The 22,087-nt window shown below is 37.7% G+C and overlaps 1 protein-coding gene across 1 annotated transcript in view; it reads right to left on the bottom strand.

The window, feature by feature from the left end:
• Positions 1-11,220: 11,220 nt before the first annotated feature.
• Positions 11,221-22,087, bottom strand: part of LOC129240710 (serine-rich adhesin for platelets) — a 198,660-nt gene continuing 187,793 nt past the window's right edge. Inside the window, exon 5 of the mRNA XM_054876668.1 lies at positions 11,221-17,456. Coding sequence (XP_054732643.1) covers positions 12,535-17,456 — 4,922 coding nt within the window. The 3' untranslated portion in view covers positions 11,221-12,534. The remainder of the gene's footprint in view (positions 17,457-22,087) is intronic.

Raw genomic sequence — 22,087 nt, 5'->3', positions numbered from 1 at the left:
GTTTAAGTGGTGATTCTTCCAGCTAGCGCTTCCGCACCTTTTTGTTGCCACATCCTCGTTACCAACTTGTTTGCCAGTTATTTATAGCATGACTTTATCCAGTCTGTGCGGTTCAGGAACCTTATCAGGTTTTTGACATCTAAGCCAGACAGCTGTTCCAGACTCTCGAACAACGGTTTACCCAGGGTTAACATTCTGTCCTTCCATAGGGCATGGCATTCGCAAAGGAAATGGAAGATTGTTTCCTTTTTCTCCAGTTGTTTAGAACTGTGACAGTATGTGTTGTGAGGGATGTTGTGGATCTCCCACAGACCAAAAGCCAGTTATGACTGCCGTCAGTCTCCAGGCGTCCCATCGTTTCATGTTCATCAATGTTGACGATTGCTTAAAGTTGTAAGTGGGCCATAACGTTTTGCTTATTTTGCATTTTGTCTGGTCTCTCCATCTACAATCTGCGATTCGGAGGTATTTTAGGGAAATCGCACTCTTGACTGCACCTAGTGGTGTGAATACCGATTCTGCAAGAGCGTTATTCATGGCAGATCCCGCTCTTGCCAGTTCATCAGCTTTTTCATTACCTTCGATGCTCCGATGTCCCGGGACTCAGATTAAGGAAACTTTATGGTTTTCGCTCAATGTAGTGAGATTATTCCTGCTTAGCCCCACCACTTTAGAGGTTGTTGTAGCTGAACCCAGTGCCTGGATTGCAGCTTGGCTATCCGAAAATATATACGTAGTTGTCGGCAACAAAAAAAAACTAAGCGAACTAAAGCAGCCGGAGTTGTTCTGTACTGCTACACAGGCCAATCGAAGACACAGACAAGCAGCCGGGGTCGATGAACAACGCTCGGAATAACCTTCAAGCGGTGGTGTTTACCATCAGTGCAGATTCGGAGATCAATCTGCAGAGAAACTACGGCAGTGAAAAAGTTGCTATTTAATTTTTAATTTTTTACATTGATTTATTAAATTAGTTGAACAATAAAATCACAAAAATCCTCGTAAATAATACACTTTATTATTTTTTAAATTTTGTAATTATATTTTTTTTGGTAGATTCCTCACAAAATCTGTTAAACTCTTCAGCGGCGCACATTTGCATTCATCTGCTATGGTTGACGGGTCTCAATGACATCAGCGGGAAGGACCCAGCTGATAGATTAGGTGAGAGGTTGCGGCAACTACACCAATTGCACTTAGCTCTTTGTGGTCATGAGGTAACACACCATCAAGAGATGCTCAAAGGAGGAGATGGTAGTTACGAAACCTGCACTGGCACCACACCATGGAGCTATTGACAGTTGAAAGGCACCATTTCTTACTGGGAAGGCATCATTTCTAAAGGCGTCGAATTGTTCAAGGTTAGCCTCTTCAGATTTCCAAAAGTGCGAAGAGCTTCATAAAAAATAGTTATTCTGATGAAGTTAAAACGGCAGTTTCTGTAAGTATGAAGAACTGGTAAACAATTTTTTTTGAATGGCCTAAATAAACTTTATAACAAAACTGAGTAATTTATTAGGGCTTTACATACAAACTCAATATAATGTTAAATGTATCTTTAGTGCTACTTTGGACTAAGTAGACAATTGAATGGCGCATGAAGCATCCTTTGGAGTGCTCAAGAAAAAGATTCTCTAGAAGATTTTTGAAACTTCTGCCCTTAGCGACGGCGAGTATCGTAGGGGATGGAAAACGAGCTGTATGAGCTTTACGACGACACAAACATAGCGCAGCGAATAAAGATAGTTGGCTAGGTTATTCGATGTGGTACCAGCTGGTGGCAACAGAGAAAGAGGAGGCAGCAGAAGCTTCCCCATCTGATCTTTCCAATGCAGAGAAAAAAGAGGCAACAGAGTCTTCCCCTTTCGGTCGACAGATCAGATGGAGAAGGACTGGACTTCACTTGGTGTGTCCAACTCGCGCCGGTTAGAAATAAACGACTTGCGCTTTTTGTTAAACACGCGTAAACGGTTATCGCGCCAATCAAGAAGTGCTACATCGTTAAAGAAAATAGTTTCTTATACAATTTCCATTATTCTCTTAACTTCGCGACATTTTTATTACTCTTCTCATCAACAATGGCAACACTTTCACGAAAATGGGAAAGTTGTTGGTATAAGTCCAAGCTCTCTAACCTTCTAAATTGATTTTGTTTCTGCTAATTGCAAGCAGTCTATGCAGGTTGCATTTTCGAAATTGTTAGAAGAAAGTTCAAAATAACTTTCTAATATTCTAAAAGGGATATGGGAAAGTAAAAATGTTCGCCACCGAAATCAACGCAATATCCTCGTCATCCTTATTACCCGCAACCACAACTAAATGCAGCTTTCTCCAATCCCACAATGTTTAACTGCATTCAAGCATCAATCACTTTTTCTTTCCTTCCCCGAGATTACTTTTTGTTCCTAGCAAAAAGCACATTTCAAGCACTTAAATATTCACACACACACACACATACGAGTACGCTGATCTAGAAACAGCCTGTTGCTGATGGCTGCGATTATTACTTTTTTATTGCTTCGGCGCTTGCAGCTGCCAGCTGGCAGCTATTTATATGACTTAGATATGAATGGGGGGATTTTGAGTTTTTACTTTTGATAGAAACAACTCCCCCCCATTGGCGCCTGATGATGTTCCGTAATTATTTGGCATTATTATTCTGTGCATCAACAGGCAGCTCATAATTTTATATAGCAATGCTTTAGCTTCCCTCTGAGCTTTATATATTACGCCCTCTATTATTACATATGTACGTAAATACAGTGTTGTATGTGTGGATGTGCAGCTCATTGAGCTGAGCTAAAAATATCTCCATAGCTATTCAAGATGGTGTTCAAAATAGTATTGTCTTCAGTAGCGTCAGTTGTGAAGTGTTGGAGAGTATGTGAGTAGAATATGAGTGTTGCCATAAATGAGAGAAGAACAAAACCACTTCACGTACGTGTATACTCGTACAATACTCAGTTAGCTGTTGGCTGTAAAAGCTGCTCTTTGACTTTTAGGTAGGCGGTGAGATGTGTTCGCAAATGAGTGTAATTCTGAAATATAATCAATATAATGATTACTTTTTTACGAACAAGGATGTTTATCCATTTTCGAACCTCATTTCCTAAGATGACATTTTTTCGTGATTTGGGTAGGGAGCTCATAAATACATACTAAGTTGTTCAAAACGTTTTGCGGTTCGATTAGAAAAACACAATTTTATGGTTTTAAATATACTTTACAATTCAGTAAAGTCGCCCTGAGCAACAATTCACTTGTTCCAACGAGATTCGAGTTTATGAAGTCCATCCCTGAGCTAAGAATGTGGAAGAGCTGCAAAATATGCATGCACAGCTTTTATGACCTCATCATTTAAAGAAAAACTCTTTAACGCAGGCATTTTTTTAGGTATAGAAACAGATGGAATTCGCTTAGGGCCAAATCTGGTGAATACGGTGGATGCTTCAACAATTCGAACATTAATTCAAGGATTTCAGCCATTGTTAAAATGCTCTTGTGACACGCTGCATTGTCCTGATGGAAAAGAATTTTTGAATTTTTTTCTTTCGCAAACTGGGTCTTTTTTCGAACTTTCAAACTTTTCCCTTCAGTTGGTCTAACGGGTTATAATAATACTCAGAATCCATTGTTTTGACAGTTTGCCGGTAATCCACAAAAAAGCTTCCTCTCTCATAAAAAAAAACAGCTGATGCTAACATCTTCTTCCACGCCTTGAGTAGGAACGAAAGTGCTCCGACACGGAACTCGGAGGACTTAAACTGCGTTGGGGAGGTCACATGAGGCATAACCATGTAGCACTCGGTGTCACCAACTGGCACCAACAAGTAACGAACCGAGCTAGACGGCACAATGTTTTAGATTCGGCCAAAACCGACATACGGTTGCAGTGCCATCAAAGTAAGTAAGTAAAAAAGTTATTTACTAACAAAATTTATGATTAATTTTTGTTTATTTTATTTTTTCTTTTTTGTTTATTTTCATAATCAGACATTCTCTGCGAACTTTTGAAAACAAAGGAAGTCAATCCAAAAAAGAAAGTCAGCCCTGTAATCAAAGGTCAGAGGTTAGATTGCTGATTTTTTTGCATTTCGAACACAGAACAAATTTGGCATCTATTGGTTAGTTGGTTAAAGTGATGATTCATTCAGAATCTACCAACTCGCTACCAACTTGTTTAACAGTTATTTACAGCATAACTATATCTATTCTGTGCGGTTCAAGAACCTTATTAGATGGTTGAGGTCTAAGCCAGACAGTTGTTCGAAACTCTCGCACAGTGGTTTGGCCAGGCTTCACCTTCTCTCCTTTCATAAGGCAGAGCATGCACAGAGGAAATGGAAAATAGTTTACCACTGTGGCAGTTGTGTTGTGAGGGATAACCATTTTGGCTGCTTGTTCCCCGACAGACCAAAAGCCCATTATGACTACCGTAGATCTCCAGGCATCCCGTCATTTCATGTTTGTCAATGTTGACGATTGTTTGAAGTTGTATACCTTTGCCATAACGTTTTGTTAATTTTGCATGTGGTCTGGTCTCTCCATCTACAATCCGCGATTCAAAGGTACTTTGGGGAAAAAAGGATTCTTGATTGCACTCAGTGCTGTGAATACCCATTCTGCCAGATCGGTTTTCATGGCAGATCCCGCTCTTGCCAGTTCATCTGCTTTTTCATAACTTGCAATGTTCCGATGCCCTGGGACCAAGATTAAGATAACATTTTGGTGTTCACTCAAGTTGCCAAAGCTATTCCTTCTTTGTTCCACCAGCTTAGAGGTTGTTGTAGCCGAATCCAGTGCCTGGATTGCAGCTTGGCTATCCGAAAGAATAGCGAAAGATAAAAGAGAAATCTGCGATTAATAACATACTCGTACAAGCTTCCCCAATTGGATGTACTTCCGCCTGCAAGGAACTGCAGGAATTAGGAAGACGTACAGATTTTTCAAATTTAAGTCAATGGGAATATATACTGTTCCTACACCACAATCCATTTTAGAGCCTCACTGTAGTATTGAAGTTCTTCCAGTCGTCCTGAGTGAGAATGAGAGTGACAAAATTTCTGTTGAAAGTAACCATCGGGACTATATAGTCAATCTTCTCTGAGGTATACTGATCTTGCCGCAATAATAAATTGGCGTAACCATAAGTTTTACCTTCCAGCGGCCCGCGCGGTTAACCTAAATGGGAGAGGAGGACCGTTATGAATATATTACTACTCAATCGTCCGTTATTGTCATTATGTTCTGTATATTGTGTTAATGAGCTCTTTCTTGGGATCTACGGGATATTCCCCATATTGAGGGTTCTTCATGATATTTGCGGCCACTGCATATGTCATTTTCCAGTTTTCTTCGCTTTCGCTTATGTGTGGGAAAGGATTATGTTTTCACCAAACGCTCTCTCAAGCATACTTCGCTCATTAATTAAACGCGGGTATTGAAACAAGATATGCCTCGCCGTTTCTTGTTCTTCAAGTTGGAACCTGTGTAGTTACGTTTTGAAGCAACAATGCCCAGTGAACAACTGCGTGATACAAAGATCGATTTCACCGTGTTTTTGCTCATTCCACCTCGCAATTGTTGGGATCAATTCACAGGTCCACCTACCTTTCTCGGATTGATCCCACCATATCTGCCATTCTTCAGTTGTTCGCAACCTTTCCTCTTTCCTAGCCGGTAGGCACCATTCCCACTATTACATGGATTGCGTCATCTGAGACAGTGCGATAGGCACTGGCTACTCTCAAGGCGTGAAGTCTGTATATGGCTTCGTATTTGCCCAGATTAGTACTGCGTACCGAATCACTGAGCTCGTCACTGTTAACAGGAGTTTCCGTATACTTGCGTGAGGGCTTCCAATATTACAATTAGTCTAGATAGCGCGTTATTTATTCTTACGGCTTTTTCACTGACTGACTGTAAATGATGCTTAAATGTAATTTTCGAGTCAATGAGTACTCCCAGGTATTTGATATATGGTTGTGACCTTATGTCATGGTCAGCTACCGTAATTACTAACTCTTCACGTACCCGTCGGGTTGTCAGTAATACGACTTCAGTTTTTTGGTCTACAAGTCTAACTTCACACTTCCTAGCCATCTTCTCATTCTTACAATTGCATCGTTGTATAACGCTTGCAGCACGTTCAGATGATTTCCCACTACCACCAACACAAGGTCGTCCGCGTACCCAATGAAGGTAGGATCTTCAGGAAGCTCAAGCTTAAGGATACCGTCAAACAAAGCATTCTACAGTATTGGGCCAAGCACCGAGCCTTGTGGAACACCGCCAATTACTTTATATATCCCTATGCCGTTATCAGTATCATAAAGCAAGAGCCTGTTATCAAAGTTGTTTGATATGATGTTTGCAGATATGTCGGCACCGCAAAACCTCTCAGTGGACACATAATCAGAGACCAGCTTGCGGAGTTGAACGTATTTTATTTCTAAGGTAACAACAGCGCAGTACTTCTTTGTGCCACCTTTTCATTTCCTGCCCCTAGTGGCCTGGCGAGCAATGTTGATGTTGTTGTTGTTGAAGTGGTTGAGTATTTTCGCAAAAATAATCGTAGTTAATGGTTGAGTATTTGCACTGCAATAATCCTAATTAGTGACCAGCGCCATTTTATTACCACTGCCCTCGTCTGATGATGTCTTTTTTTTCAGTTCCATTTAGTGAGGTCCAAGTATAGCAGCAAATTCTGTATCTCGATGTCTGAGATCTCATTCATTTGCTGTAAGAAAGGCTTACCGAAGGAGCGAAGTCGTGCCCTAGCTAGTCCTGGACATTCACATAAGTGTGGAGTTCCTTCACCCTTTCCGCTTGACAGTTCCTACAGATGGGATTGAATGGGAGGTTGAGTCTGGCTGCATGACCCCCTTCTTTCCAATGTCCTGTAAGTGTTGCAGTGATGCGCGAAATCTTTGGCCGAGAACATCCTAACAGATAATTTGTCCCTTGGATTTGGTACGACGGCCATGTGTTTTTGTTTTAGTACATGTAGTTAATTGCTTTCATCATGTTTCGGCTAAAGCATTATAGTGTGAAGCAATGGATGCTTTTATTGTGTGGACTGGGGTGAAGACACCCACCGCCTCTGCTATGTCTAGTGTCAAAATGTTTCTTCCTAGCTCATCCGCTATCTCATTATTCCTTATGTTGAAATGACCGGGAACCCATATCAGAGTAATTTCAAGCCAATGCCTAAGTAATTCTAGTTCCTCTCTACACTGCAAGACTAGTTCGGATGAAATGGAATTGGAGTCTAAGGCCTTGACAGCTGCTTGATTGCCTGAAAAAATAGCTACTCTTGTATAGTTTTAGAGATTTTCATGCTTCTCTGATCGCTAAAAGCAACGACCAATACTCATTGCAGATTGAATTGCGTCCACGGTTGAACGGCTTTTTCTAAAGCCATATTGGTTTGGGGAAAGCTCTGTTGGTTTCCCTAGAAACTCTTGCATTATGTTATATAAGATGCGCTCTAGTACCTTGCCGTGTGTATCTAGCATAAACAGTGGACGACATGACGATGGATGGTACGACGGCTTTCCCGGTTTGAGTAGCAGCACCAACCTCTGTTTCTTCCACACTTTTGGAAAAACGCTTTCATTGCGACATGAGTTGTACAATTTATCAAAAAGATCTGGGGTTGATTTAATACTTCGCCTGTGGAGTGCCCTTATGTACTCACTTAGTTATGTTGTCTATACTGAGAAACAAATCGTGCCTCGCTTGTATAAAAATGAAACAACTGATTTTTTATTTTTTTATTTAATAATGGAAAAAGATGTTTTATTTAATAAGGTTTATTGTATAGTCTAAATGATGTTTTTCGCTCTTTTTTTTCATTTTGTTTTCATTTATCACTTTGTTATGTATAAGCATGTATGTATGTATGTATACTAGCGTAAAGAGAGTATGTAATAATAATTATGGTATACAATATTGTGTATGTATGTATCTATGTATGTTATGTTTATGTTTATTTAGTAAATGAGCTTAGAAACTTTTTCATTACAAACTATATTAAAATGAGCATAACATAGTAGCACACACACACATTTAAAATGTTCTGCAAGCATTACATGTACATACTATATGTATGTATGTATGTACACAAGTACGAGTATATTTTAATGGTTCATTTGTTGCATAGTTGCGGAGAAAAGTTAACAGTTAACAAAATATGTAGCTATCTTATTATTGTTAAAGTAATTAAACATATTTTTTTTTTTTGTATTTTCGTAAAGTAACAATTTATAAACACACACCGACATATACACATTTTGTTGCATTTACTTTTAAATTGCTTCATAGTGCGGCTGTGGAAACTAACGCTGCTGTGGAAAAGTATTGTTGCTTTTTATTTATTGCATTTCGTTTTTTGTTTTTATGGTTTGCTTCTTCATAGCTCAGCTATGCTAATACATGTCCTTAGTGTGGGTTAATATGTATGTGTGTCCACGTGTATGTGGGAACGATGAGGAAAGTTGCTATTGGAAATTGCTGCACTTTCCGTGGCATTTCACTCGCATTCGCATAGTAACTGCATATGAGTGAATGTAGTATGTGTGTGTGTATGTGTGTATTTGATCAAAATAAACCGTTAGCAAATTTTTTAGCACAGCTTTAAGCCTACATACATATTCCTAAAATGCATACGCTTCAAAAAAACGATCGCCTTAAAAGGCATGCAGCCCTTAATAAGCACTAAGTGTTTGTGTGTATGTATGTGTATACATGTATGTGTATATACATATAAATTATTATATTAAGTAATTTTAGCGCAACGCTGAATTCGTGTCAGACATCATTTGACCACTTTCCATTTCTTTTATGCTAAGCATTTTAATTTACCGTTATTTCGAATAATATGCATTAGTATACATATGTATATGTACATATGTATATATTATTATGCATATTTTTCATTAGTACACGCATGTATCCATATTCGTATGTGGTTACGCTAAGCTTATATTTTACTGAATGTTTTATGAAAAAATTGTGTTAAATATATAAAAATGTATTTTATGCTTGAATACAAGTATTAATATTTTATTTAAGTGCGTGTTTGTTTTTTTTTGTTTTTTTCTTTAGAATGAGCATTTTTTGCGATTTATGCACGCAAAGATGACTCCAATGGTTTTAAGTATGCAGTTGCTTCACTTTTTAATTTTTATTTAATTTTTCTATTGAAGTTTTATATTTAATTCTTTTATTTTATTTTTAATTTCATCTTGTTTTTAATTTTATTTTTTATTGAATTTTTTTATTAAATTTTTTACTGAATTTTTATATTTGGTTGGTTGGTTTAAGAGTGACCCGCATCGGAGTGCCACATAGACCGCAAGTTGGGTCCGTTGTGTTGCCCTAGAGCTCATTATATTTTTATATTTAATTCTTGTATTTTATTTTTTTTTTAATTTTTTTTTTAATTTTATTTTTTTATTTTATTTTTACATTTTTATTTCATTTTTTTATACTGCTTTTTTTATTTTATTTTGTATTTCACTTTTTTATTTTACTTTTTCCACATTTCATTTTATTTTATCTTTTATTTTACTTTTTTATTTTACTTTTTTATTTTAATTTTTTTTATTTCATTTTTTACGTTTTTATTTTATTTCTTATTATTTTATTATTATTTAATTTTTTTAGTTTATTTTTATTTTTTATTTTACTTTTTTATTTTGTTTATATTATTTTTTTTTACTTTTTTATTTTATTTTTTTTTTTTATTTTATTTCTTTTTGTTTCTTTTTATTTTATTTTTTATTTTATTTTTTTATTTCCCTTTTTTATTTTATTATTTTATCTTTTATTTTACTTTTTTTATTTTACTTTTTTATTTTATTTTTGTATTTCATTTTTATTTCATTTTTCATTTTATTTTTTCATTTTATTTTTTTATTTTATTTTTTTGTTTTATTTTTTATTTCACTTTTTCATTTTATTTTTTATTTGACCTTTTTATTTTATTTTAATTTATTATTTTATCTTTTATGTTACTTCTTTTTATTTTTATTTTATTTGTTTATTTTACTTTTTTATTTTATTTTTGTATTTAATTTTTTTATTTTAATATATTTAATTTTTTTATTTTATTTTACTTTTCTATTTAATTTTTTATTTTAAGGTTTTATCTTAGTTTTTATTTTATTTTACGTTTTGATCTTATTTTTTTTTTATTTTACCGCTTCACTTTATTCTTTTATTTCTATTTTCGTAATTTATTTTTATTTTGTGTTTTTATTTTAGTTCTTATTTTATTTTCTTATTTTATTTTCTTATTTTATTACTTATTTTATTTTTTTATTTTACTGTTTTATTTTATTTTTATTTTACCTTTTAATTTTACTTTTTTGTTTTCCTTTTTTATTTTTTTATTTTTTTTTTTATTTTTTATTTTATTATTTTATTATTTTTTATTTTACTTTTTCATTTTATTTTTTTATTTTATTTTCTGATTTCATTTTTTTCTATTCTTTTCTTTGATTTTTTTGTTCTACTTTTTTATTTTTTACTTTCGTTATTAAGCATCGAAAATGTTTCTAAAAATAAATTAAACTAAATTGTCAAAGTGTAAATTTATTTAAATATCATAATATGCATTCAAACATATCTACATTTGTATGTATGTCGAATAAAAAATACTTCATTTATGCATTTTAAAGAAGTGAATAATTAAAACGGAATTATTTTTAAAATTTGCAGGTGTTTTACGCGCCCATTAAATTTCAAATTAATTCTGTGTACGCACAAAATTATGAGAAAATTTTCAAAATTTAAATACATTGGTTATAAACAATTTACAAGTATTGCATCTAAAATCTGTTAAAAGATTTTTTAGCTTATTTTTTTACTTATTTAATTATTTGTTTTTTACAATTTAACTTTTTTTTAATAATTTTTTTTAAATTAATTATTCAATTATTTTTTAACTACTTGGCATTTTAAATGTTTGACATTTAATTTAAATAGAAAATTTATTTTTTTATTTTCCACATCAACATTTTATGCAAAACTTCACTTTTATATTTTTTATTTCTTAAGTTGCGCACTTTCTACACTAAAATTAATATAAATATTCTCATACACTAAATCGAACATGGCCTTGTCATCGTTGAATTAACAATGTAGTTTTTTTTTTGTAATTTAGAAAAATTTTATTAATAATATAGTTTGCAACAAACATGTGTTTGTTACATTAAAAAAAACACTTACATCAAAAAAGGCTTTTTCTTTCCTCAAAGGAAATACTTTTCACATGATTTTATATATTAACCTTTATAAAATGTATGCATATTTGCATTTTTTGTTTTTTGTTTTATATAATATAATATGATATTTTTCGCTTAATTCTTACATGCTTTTTAAGTGTTTATTACAAATGAGCGCTATATAATTAATATAAGTTTGCATATGTATGTAGTTAAGTATTTTTATTCACGCGTTTAGTGGTAAGTATTTTTGTCATTTTTCAATTTTTTTTCTTTTTTTTTTTGTTTATTGTAAATTAACGTAATTATTTTAAAAACTATTTAATTTTTCTTGTTTTTATATCCTTCTGCATAAAAACTTAAATAAAAGAATGTTTCACGACACGCTCTGGGACGTCTGTATGAGCTTGTTTGTATGCACGCGTATAAGTATGTGTTTGTGACAGCTTGGCCGAGCAGCAATTCGAGAAATAACTTTTCGTAAGCTTCTTATTTTCTTTTCTTCTGCAACTGTCCTGCATTTACTTCCCCCCATATTAATTCAGCGCTTTTCAAAAACGCTCTTCATACTCTCCACTGCTCACTTTCGAATTAAATTGTTTTTAATTTTTGGAATGGTCTTGATTACTTGCACTCCCATTACATGCTTTCCAGTTACTTTTTGCTTCTCTTTCAACTACTTTCCCTCCCTCACCACCCACTACTTACGAAATGCCTGCGCACTCGTTCTTTCACTCATTCCAATAATATTTTTCTACACATTATCAGCTGCTTGGCTACAACATGGAAATTTGAGCTTTTTTTCGAAAGCCTCATTTTGTTTTGGTTTTATTTAATTGATTTTAAATGCATTTTTTTCAAAGTGGGGAGCTTCATTTGATAGTACAAATACAATATAAAGTAGTAATAAAAAGGAATAAGTTTGAATGTACGCATATGTTTTGGTGGTTGTGAAGCCAACTTAAGCGCTGATAATGTGTACTAAAACATTTGTTTTGTTTTAGTTGTGGCAACAAAAATACCTCTCACTAATCGAGTGCCCTTTAAAGCTTGCGTATGCGCATAATAATTGCCTAATAAACATGTACACAGCCTTTCCCCTTGCAGCAGTCATTCGACTTAGATTTCTAACGCAACGCAAAGGCTCGGCACAAAGCCGCCCGTGCGCTCATCCCGAGGTCAGCACTATTCAACAGTTAACGGGCCAGTAAATAAACATGTAACACACACTATTCTTCAACCGCACGTTTACTGCTTTACCACACACTTTCTAACTTTCTCTTTCGCTATCTCTAAACCATTTTTACACTGCGAAATCACCCTCACCCCAGGACATCTTATAGTCGTCCATGTTGAACAAATCAAAGATGTCACCAGCAGCCCCAAAGCTATCGCTACCCGTTGCAGTCACTGAGCTCTCCCCCATAACGCCATCGCCGCCGCTGCTACCCAGCATTGCATTGCCTTCGCCAAGGCCATTGGCGATGCCGCAAATGGACATTTGTTCGCCCACACCCATGGCGTTGTTCGCTTGCATGCCACACGTGGCAGATGCTGATGGCGCTGCGCCAACTCCACTCACCATATCGCCACCTAAGCCAAGTCCCATATTGGTTTCACCATTTATGCAACCACCATTCAATATAGCGCTGCTGCTGCTACCATCGCTGCTACCGAACGGATGCGGTGGCGTGTTGATGTTAGAATCTGGCGAGAATGCAGAAAAACTGAAACTGCCCAGCGGATTATCGAAATCATCGCAAACATCCATAGGTGTGGCACTAAAGTGGTTATTGCTACTGCTGTGGCTGTGTCCACGTACATTTGTGAGATGGTCGCCGCTGCTTGATACCTCGCTGCTGTTGCTACTGTGACAATTGTTGTTGTGTGGACTGCTAGCGCTGCCCATGTTGACGAGGCTGCCTCTGCTGCCGTGTTCTCCACCACCAATGCCACCCAATATGCTGCGATTATGCGAAAGATTGTTGTTGTTATTAGCCATACCATCATGGCTGCTCACTTGAGCCAATTGCGCCACAAAGCTTTCTGCATCGAAGTCAACGTCAACAGCGCTCATCACATCACTACTATTGTTATTGTTGTGTTGCAACTGGTGGTACGGTTGTTGATGGCTATGATGGTGCAATTGTTGTTGTATAAGCTCATTGATCGATGGCTGCAAGCTTGGATTCATGTCACGCCGCAGACCGTTCAAATTTTGGGCGCCTACATTGGCCGACGAGTCGACGTTGTTGCCACTCTTGCAATCATCGCTGGAATGATGTAAGTGCTGATGATGATGGGCAGCAGAATTAACGCCAACATCGACGGTCCCTGCGAAATTACTTGTATCGTCACCAATGTCCATCTCCAACTGCTGTGACATCAACTCGAGCAGCTCAAACTCATCAAAGTGATTAAGTTTTGCATCCGGGCTGCCCATATTCCGTGCCATAGATTTCTCTGGCGAACTGGTTGCCTTGCTGAGCATATCGTGATGTGTCGGCGACTGATGTTGATGTTGTTGGTTGTGTGGGTGGTGTTGGTGCAAAGATATGCCTGTAGCCGACGTTTGTGGCGGTGGTGTGGAATGATGTTGCTCCAGGAAGATGCCTAATGACTTAGCCACACTTGCAGCATCAATGTGGGCGTCCGGCTGCATTGGCGAGGCCATATCGATATTCTCAATGAAGCCGCTAGTCAGTGGTGAGTTGATTGATGAAGACGGCACATCACCGTCACTGCTCAACATCTGGAAAACTCTGTCAATGTCGCTCTCCGCTCGCTGCTGTTGTGTCTGCTGCATTTGGCTCTGCTGTTGGCCACATGGTGTTGTGTCCATGGGTTGAGAGACCAGTGTACTATCGGGCATTGGACTGGTTTGTGGCTCCAGCTTAGGCACCAGTGCACCCGAGGCAGCCAAATCGTCAGAGGGACCACTACCCGAAGAGCTTGTGTTAAATATCAAATTGCCACTCATGTCTGTCATTAGCGCATTACCACCTCCCGGTGTTAGAGGTGTCACGGGCGTTATGGGCTCTAGAACGCTTTCAGGTAATTCGCCCTGCTTAACAAGTATGTCCAGCACATCTGTCACCTTCTCTGATTTCACAGCGTTCTTGCGTTTGCTTGTCGTTTGTGTGGTCACTGAATTAATTTGTGTTTGTGGCGTATTGCGGCCGGTATTGGGCTCCTCTTTGATTTTGACCTGCGCCAAATTGGCTTTAGCCGCCAATTTTTTCGTAGCTTCCTCATATTGTGGTGGAGGGGGTGGCGGCGGTGGTAAAGTTTGTGGCTTAATGTCCAATTGTATAATCTGTTGTGTCGGCAGGAAGGTGTGATTATGGTATTGCTGTTGTTGTTGGTGTTGTAGTTGCAACTGCTGTAGCTGTTGCTGTGTAATGACTGGCTTCGCCTCAATCAGTTGCTGCGGCTCATGTCCTTGAGGGGTTGTAATAGGGAGTAGTATACTTGGCAGCGAACTGGTACGCTGATGTCCATTCAAAAGTTTCTTAGTAGCTGGACTCGCATTTGCCAAAGAAATGTTACCAATCGTATGTGCCGTCATGTGCTGATCGTTCAACCCAACCAGAAAAATCGTCTGATTGCCCTCGTTCCATACGAGTCCCAAATTATTATGCGTTTTTGCGGTCAACGGTATTTGATTAGCGAGAATAGTTGTTGTAGTCCCGTTTGTGTTGGAATTGGCATTATTGCCCTTACTATTAGTGTTGATGGAATTCTTTTGCCGCGCTGCTGTGGGCAATTTCTTGTCCTCAATCTTTTGTGTCGCCGTGACTGTTGGAATGAGTAAAGTTTGTGTCTTTTGTGTAGTTGTCAGCAGTCGTAATTGTGCGTGGGCCTGGGCTTGAGCTTGCGCCAGAGCATGAGCCTGCACTTGCTGTACATGTTTCTGTGCCTGTTGTGATGCGGCTGCCGCCGCCGCCGCAGCTGCCGCTTGTTTCTGTTTTTGTATTTTCGCCTCCAATTGTTGCTTCACAACCATTTTCTGGCTCATCGCCTGTGGTGTCACAGTTGTTGTATTATTGGTGTTTGCTTTGTGAGCAGCTGCGTTGGCAGCATTCGCTTTCGTAGCTTGCGATTTTACCGTTGCCTTTGTAGGTAACGTTATGTTTTCCTTTATCTGTGGTAAAACCGTGAGCGGCGCACAATGGGGCCCCGTTGTAGTGGTGATAAGTGTTATTTGCTGAGTTGGCAATGCATTCACCACCTGTGCGGTAACAGTTTGTTTCTGGGGATGCAGAAGTTGCTTTTGTTGCTGGTTAGTTTGCTGTTGCTTTTGTCGCATCTGTTTCAATTCTTGTTGTGAACGCTGCAACTGTCGCTGCAGTTCATCGATTTGCCGCTTCTGTTCCCGCACCAAATCATCATTCGTTAGAATTATGGTGGCCGCTTGTGGTTTCGGTTGTAGAATCGTCTGAAATGGTACCGGGCGTGGGGAATCTGCTTGCTGCACTATGTCCATTTGTTCGGGCTCCAGATTGTGTCGCTCCGGTGACATCGCAACGGTATGCGGTGAATTCACAATCATGGCAACTGGCACATCGGGCACTGCCGAATTAGTAGCATCCATAGCTTCACCCACTGAGCTGGAGATAAGCTCTGAAGAAGCCGTTGACGCTGGCGTGTTTACTATTGTCGAGCATTCGGTTGCATCAAGTGGCAAAAACGGTTTGAGACGCTCGATCAGTTGCGGTTTTGGACCGGACACAGGTAAATTGCGTCGCTTCAGATGCATTTTCAAATCAGAAACTTTCATCTTTTCCAATCGCGAGATGTCTGTGGTGGAGCATGTGGAGTCAGCGTAGCTGGTTGCTGGGCTGGGTGGTATGGAAGATGTCACGGAGAGGGCAGGTGATGGAAGTGGCGGTGGGCGTGGAGTGGAAATCATTGAAAATGTCGAATTGGCTGGCGAGGCTGTGTTGCTTGCACCATCACCTACAGCCGTTATATTGGACAATGGTGTGGCAGGTGCAGGTGAAGGCAGAGCAGTAGACATCTTGGCAGCTGACGATGCTGTTGTTGAAGCCACTGCATTGGACTTAGCCACGGTTGTCACTAATCCACCAACTGTGTTAACATTCGAGCTCGTACTTGCTGTCGCGCCCGTAGTTGCGGGTACTATTGATTGATTTTTATTCAGAGTCTCAAGAAACTTGAGCAAACAATTTTGTTGCTCCAACATTAATTGATATGAAGTCTCCTCAGGTTGGCTACTTTCGCTGCATGACATTTTCTGTGCCGCGTTCGGTGGACCCTTATACTCGTGAAATTTAATTGTGCGCGCCTTACAAGCGGGCTTAGACTTAGACTTCTTTCTATTCTTTTCTTTACCCGGCGCATCAGATTTTCCTAGTGAAAGCTGGCAACTCAATGGTGGAAGTGGAGTTAGGGATTGTGATGGCGAGGCAATCGAGGAAAGGGGGCTCAATGTGGAAGTAGCCGAAGTCAAAGATCCCGGTGAAGATACCATCGGTAGAAAATTTCCACCAGGACTAGCCGTTGGTCCAGCCACAGACTGACATAACTCCTCAAAGAGATTTGCAGTCTCTTGCTTCACTTGTATGTTACACACCATTGGCGCAGGAGGCAGTGGTGGTGGTGGAGGCACTGTTGATATTTTCGTTGCTGGCGTGCTACTTGGCAACAATGGTGCCGATGTCACTACGACCTGCCCACCGCTAGTGGGTATAGTTAAGGCTACCGTAACAATGCCCGCCGAAGCGGCAGCGGCCTGCAACACATCACTCTGGCCACTTGCAGATATCTCGTCTACACGTGGTGGTGTCTGACGTGTATCACTCTCAGAGCTTTGTGAGTCCTCTTCATAAGTCACATAACTATGCGGATGTTGAGGCCGTGTTAGTAGACCTTCGCTTGTGGCTTTGAATGATACCAAACCTTCTTTGACAATCTTCTCGATTGGTTTTTCGGTGTGCAAAATATTCTTTTTGATCAACTCGAGTGGACCAGGTCGGTGCTGTATTTGCGAATTAAGTTGATCGGCTAAGCGTGCTTTCTTCAGCATACGCTGTTTCTCCGCTAAACTCGGATCGATATGACATTCATCCTCCTCCAAAATATGACGACGCTCTAAATCTTCCCGATTTGGTCGCTGTTGTATCTTTGCTTTCAGCAAATCGCTGGTTTTGGCACGTTCCAATTGTTTGCATTGCTCGTGTATGGCGGGTGAAGTTTTTAGGGCTGTAAGGTAAATGCATAGGATATTATTAAAGGCAAAAAAAAAATAAAAAATTAAAAAGCAAATATTCCTAAAAAATTAGCATTTTTAATATTTACAAAACATATTTGAAATGCAAAGTGCAGTGAAAATAAACGTAAATTGAGAGAAGAAAAAGCGACGCCTACTGAATAATGTCTTGTCATGACTTATGCATAACATATTTGTAGGAGTGACGCCTTAAAATATGCCCAAAATATATCAGTGGTAATGCGTACAGCATAAATTTTTCATCAACCGCTTTGCTGTGTACTCGTGAAAGCGTGTTGCTGGTAATTTCAATTCAACTTGACGTCGAATTTCAGTTATGTACACACCTATTTCCTGTGGCAGTACGATTGAATAGCTTTCGCGGTTACGTCTTTTTTTTCCTATTTAAATAAACATTATATGTAAACTTTAAGACATAGCAGCGAGGTATCACGATGAAACGAAGCTGAATGTCGTATCCTCAATATACCAAATGTGTTTATTCGGATTGAAAAGTGCAAAGCTGAGTGGTTCCACTACGCAGAAAAGCAATTTCATGTTAACGGAATCTGTATTAGTGGAGTCAATTGAAGTGAAAGTGTATTTGGAAGACACAATACCAGCTATAGGCATCACATCAGCCACTCGCCAATGTTTTTGACAGTGGACTACAAGAAAAGGTTCACTGTATGTCGCCAAGATACCCATATGGAATTGGATGTTAATAATACACAATCAAGGACTAAAGTCCTCATAGCATACACACAGTGCGTTTAGAAACTATAGCACAGAGACTTATTGACAAGTTTTGACTATTTATTTGTTTCATATTTAATTTCAATAATTTTATTTTTTTTTTTGTTCTTTTTTTAATATAATAAATTTTTTTTTTTTGGAAAATGTAGCTCATTCTGCTACACAAACCTCATAAATTCAAGTTTCAAACAAATTTTCAATAAATTTATTCTTAATCAGAATTTATGAAATTTTAAGAAAAATTTCAAGTTGCTATTTTATACCCCATGGAATTTTGGCTTAAAATGGCTCAAAACTCGTGTTGGTTTTTGACAATTTTCGTTGCTAGCGGTCTTGTGTATTTTCCCTTGTCCACGAATGCTCGCCAAAAATTATGAAAAATAAATAACAAACAAATAATTTGACAAGAGTTGTCAATAAGCCCCTGTGTTATAAAGGGTGATCAGATTGGAGGTACTTTTTCCAATAGGATTTTTCTTGACAGATCACGCTTAACTAATGTCAAATTAAGTACATAATTTTTTCCAGTATTCATTACGGAAAGACTTACAACAACGTTGACAAATCGTAAAAATGTATTACGAAAATAGGCGCTCTGTGAAAAGTGTTCTGCGCGCGCTCAGGCCAACTTATGGTGCTCAGCGATCAGGCTAATTTCTGCCATTAACGTCAATAAGCAAGATTGTCATATTGAGGCTGAAGACCAAACTGAAGCCATGCAAGAATAATGGTTGTTCTCTATTGAAAACAAACGTTTGGTGCGGTCTATAAGCTGGAGGAATCACGCACCCATATTTATTCAAAGACGAGACTGGCGGAAATGTAACAGTGAATGGCGAACGCTATCGTGTCCTGATAAACGACTTTTTGATACCGACAATTTAAGCCCGAGATCTCCACAACTAATTGATTCCAACAAGACGCCGCTACTTGCCATAGAGCCAGTAAAATAACGCATTTATTACGTCGTCGTTTCGGTGAGCAATTTATCTCTCGTCTCGCACGAGTGGATTGGCCACCAAGATCGTGTGATATCACATCTTTGGACTTTTACTTGTGGAGGTATGTAAAGTATAAATGCTTTGTGGATAAACCAGCTTCCATTGAGGCATTGAAAGCCAAAAGCACTGAAGTTATTCAAAAGATACCGATCGAAGTCCTCCAGCGAGTCATTCAAAATTGATTTTTATGGATAGCTGAATTACGACGCGATTCCGGCCAACATTTCAAAGGGACCATCTTTAAAAAATGGTCATGAATGGTTCTACACAAAAATAATAAAGATTCCTGAATCAGTTTGAATTTTAGTTGTTTTATTTCCATTTAAAATCCATAACTCTGAATTGATCACCATTAATAGGTATACATAGTTATTAAACGCACTGTAAGTGCTGTACGTAAATTTTAGTATTATTTACAGCGATTTTCTCTGCCCTGTTGAAACTGCACTAAAACTATATATCAGTGCCGAACTCAATATTTGTGGACAAATTTCTCTTCGAAAAAAACTCGACTTTTTTCCTATTTGGGCATTTGAACTTAAGAGTGAAAGTAGAGGAAGCTTAAAATAGTTTGCAAGGGCTTACTAAAACATTTACCATTCCTATTCTAATTTCTATTCCGTGCAACTATTAAATTAAAAAGACCGAAGGAAGGATACATACCTCGGCGCCTTAATATCCAATGATAACAACTGAAAAGTCACATATACCTCTGTGACTCACCCAAGGGGGTTTGCAATTATGTATACCAAAAATATGTAAAAAAAAAAACATGAGATAATTTAAATTTTCGTTTTTTTCTCTTCTCCTTTTTAAAATTTTGGATCGCTTTCAGGTTACCTATTACCCTTCATTTGTGAAGGGAAGTTACAAGAAGAGATTAAAAGATCGATACGTAAAGATTTTAAATCAAATGAATGGAAAAGTGTATTTTTCCCATGAGAATTCTATGATAAATTTTAAATGGTGAGCGTTGGCGGTCAGTATAAATATTAAAAAACAAAAAAAAAAAAAATTGGTGGCAAATTTTTTTCCATGGAACAAATTTATGAGGTCGCAACAAGAATATTTTTTTGGAATTGATGCCTATAGCCAATCATTTTCTTAATTCATTTGAATTTATAAAAAAAAACTGCAATATGGCTCTTAGTATTACGAACATTTAAAACGAACTGCATGACATAAACGTTAGTGTGCATCCGAGTTCAAACTTTAGAGCATTTATTTTTATTATCAACATTTTCATAAACAAATAATATTTTGCTTATTTATGGTTTTGTTTATTTAGCTAAATGGCTAAACAAATAAATGTAATCGTGCGGTGTGAACGTAGAATATTTGAAAAGCTACCAGTAAGAATGTATGTGTGTGGTTTTTGCGGGAATCATTTTGACTTTTTCACGTCGGGTGCTTTTTGTTTTTATTATTTCTTTCTATTATTCTTTGCTTTACCAAAACATCCACGGAATGTGGCCTACTAAAAGGTTTTCCAATAACAGGTGTTATGAATGAATGGATTGCGCTATCGAGAAATGATTAAGGATTTTTTATGGCCGGAATTGGATGGTATTGATCTGGACAACGTTTATTTTCATCAAGACGGCGCTACGTGCCACGTTTTATGCGAAAAGTTTCCGGGCCGTGCTATCTCTCGAAGAGGTGATCACAATTGACCACCGAGATCTTCTGATTTAACACCTTGTGACTTTTTTCTTTGGGGTCACGTGAAAGAGAAGGTCTACGCCAACAGCTCAGGGTCGTTTCAATACCTCAAAGATGGAATTCGTGACGCTATCGAGGGCATAGGGCAGCCACTTTGCAATTCGGTTATGGAAAATTTCATGAAAAGAATATTGTCCTGTAAGCATGGTCGTGGTGGTCATTTGCCTGATGCTATTTTCCACTTTTAACGACATACCTTCGCTTTTATAATGAAATAAATTTCCGACCATTTATGTAAAAAAAAGCATTTTTAAATTTTAAAAAATGCTTATAAACAAAAAAAAAAGTATTTCTGTGTTTTTTTTTTTACAGTCAAGGCTTTTTAGGTAGCAAACGCATTGTAAGATTGTTTTTACCGCGAAAGTAAAAAAGGTATTAATAATCTAAACAAAATAATTAAAAGGCTTGAATGACAACCGCCACAGAAACATTTAACCAGAAGAGGTATGAAATCATAACATATTCCGACCATGGAAGACTTGGGTTGACCAAAGTCATAGCATCTAAAAACATTTGTAAATACAGCTAGAAGAGGTTCCAATTGATGGGTAACTAGATGATGGAGCCGATTTTGAATAGCTTTCTTCTACATCCAGGACCTACAATTGTTTACCTTTGTTGGGAGATTCTATGGCGAGCAATTTTGAATAGATCTCTTTTTTAATTATTAGTAGTAATTATACCTTTCATTACAACTAAAACGTAAAAAACATCTAGAACTAAAACGTAAAAAACGTCTAGAAATAAAACGTCTGTATATGTGGCTAAAGCCATGCGATGCCTTAGCCTATCGAAATCCAAATTTAAATGGAGTCCAGCTTTGTTATCACTGGAGAGCCTTCCCAAGTCACCTAAATAAATAATTGGCGCATACACTTCTGTTAGGTGTTTGGCAGAGCTCCTTTGCCTATTTGTCGCGTGCGTCTTAATGTTGTTCTGCAAATGGAGAGACCTCCTCGGAGGGATCTCCGAACGGCAAATGTTTTTTACGAGAAGCTTTTTCATGACAGAAATATACTCCTGCCGAGATGCGACCGCTATTAGAAAAAGGTTTCTTCATTTTGCTGTTTTATGTACGGACATGCAACCCATTTGGCACCTATTTTACCTGGTGACACCTTTACTTTACTACGCATTCTGCTACC

Source organism: Anastrepha obliqua, chromosome 3, assembly GCF_027943255.1.
Source record: "Anastrepha obliqua isolate idAnaObli1 chromosome 3, idAnaObli1_1.0, whole genome shotgun sequence".
In the NCBI taxonomy this organism is placed as follows: Eukaryota; Metazoa; Arthropoda; class Insecta; order Diptera; family Tephritidae; genus Anastrepha; species Anastrepha obliqua.
This window is presented reverse-complemented; position numbering and strand designations above follow the sequence as displayed.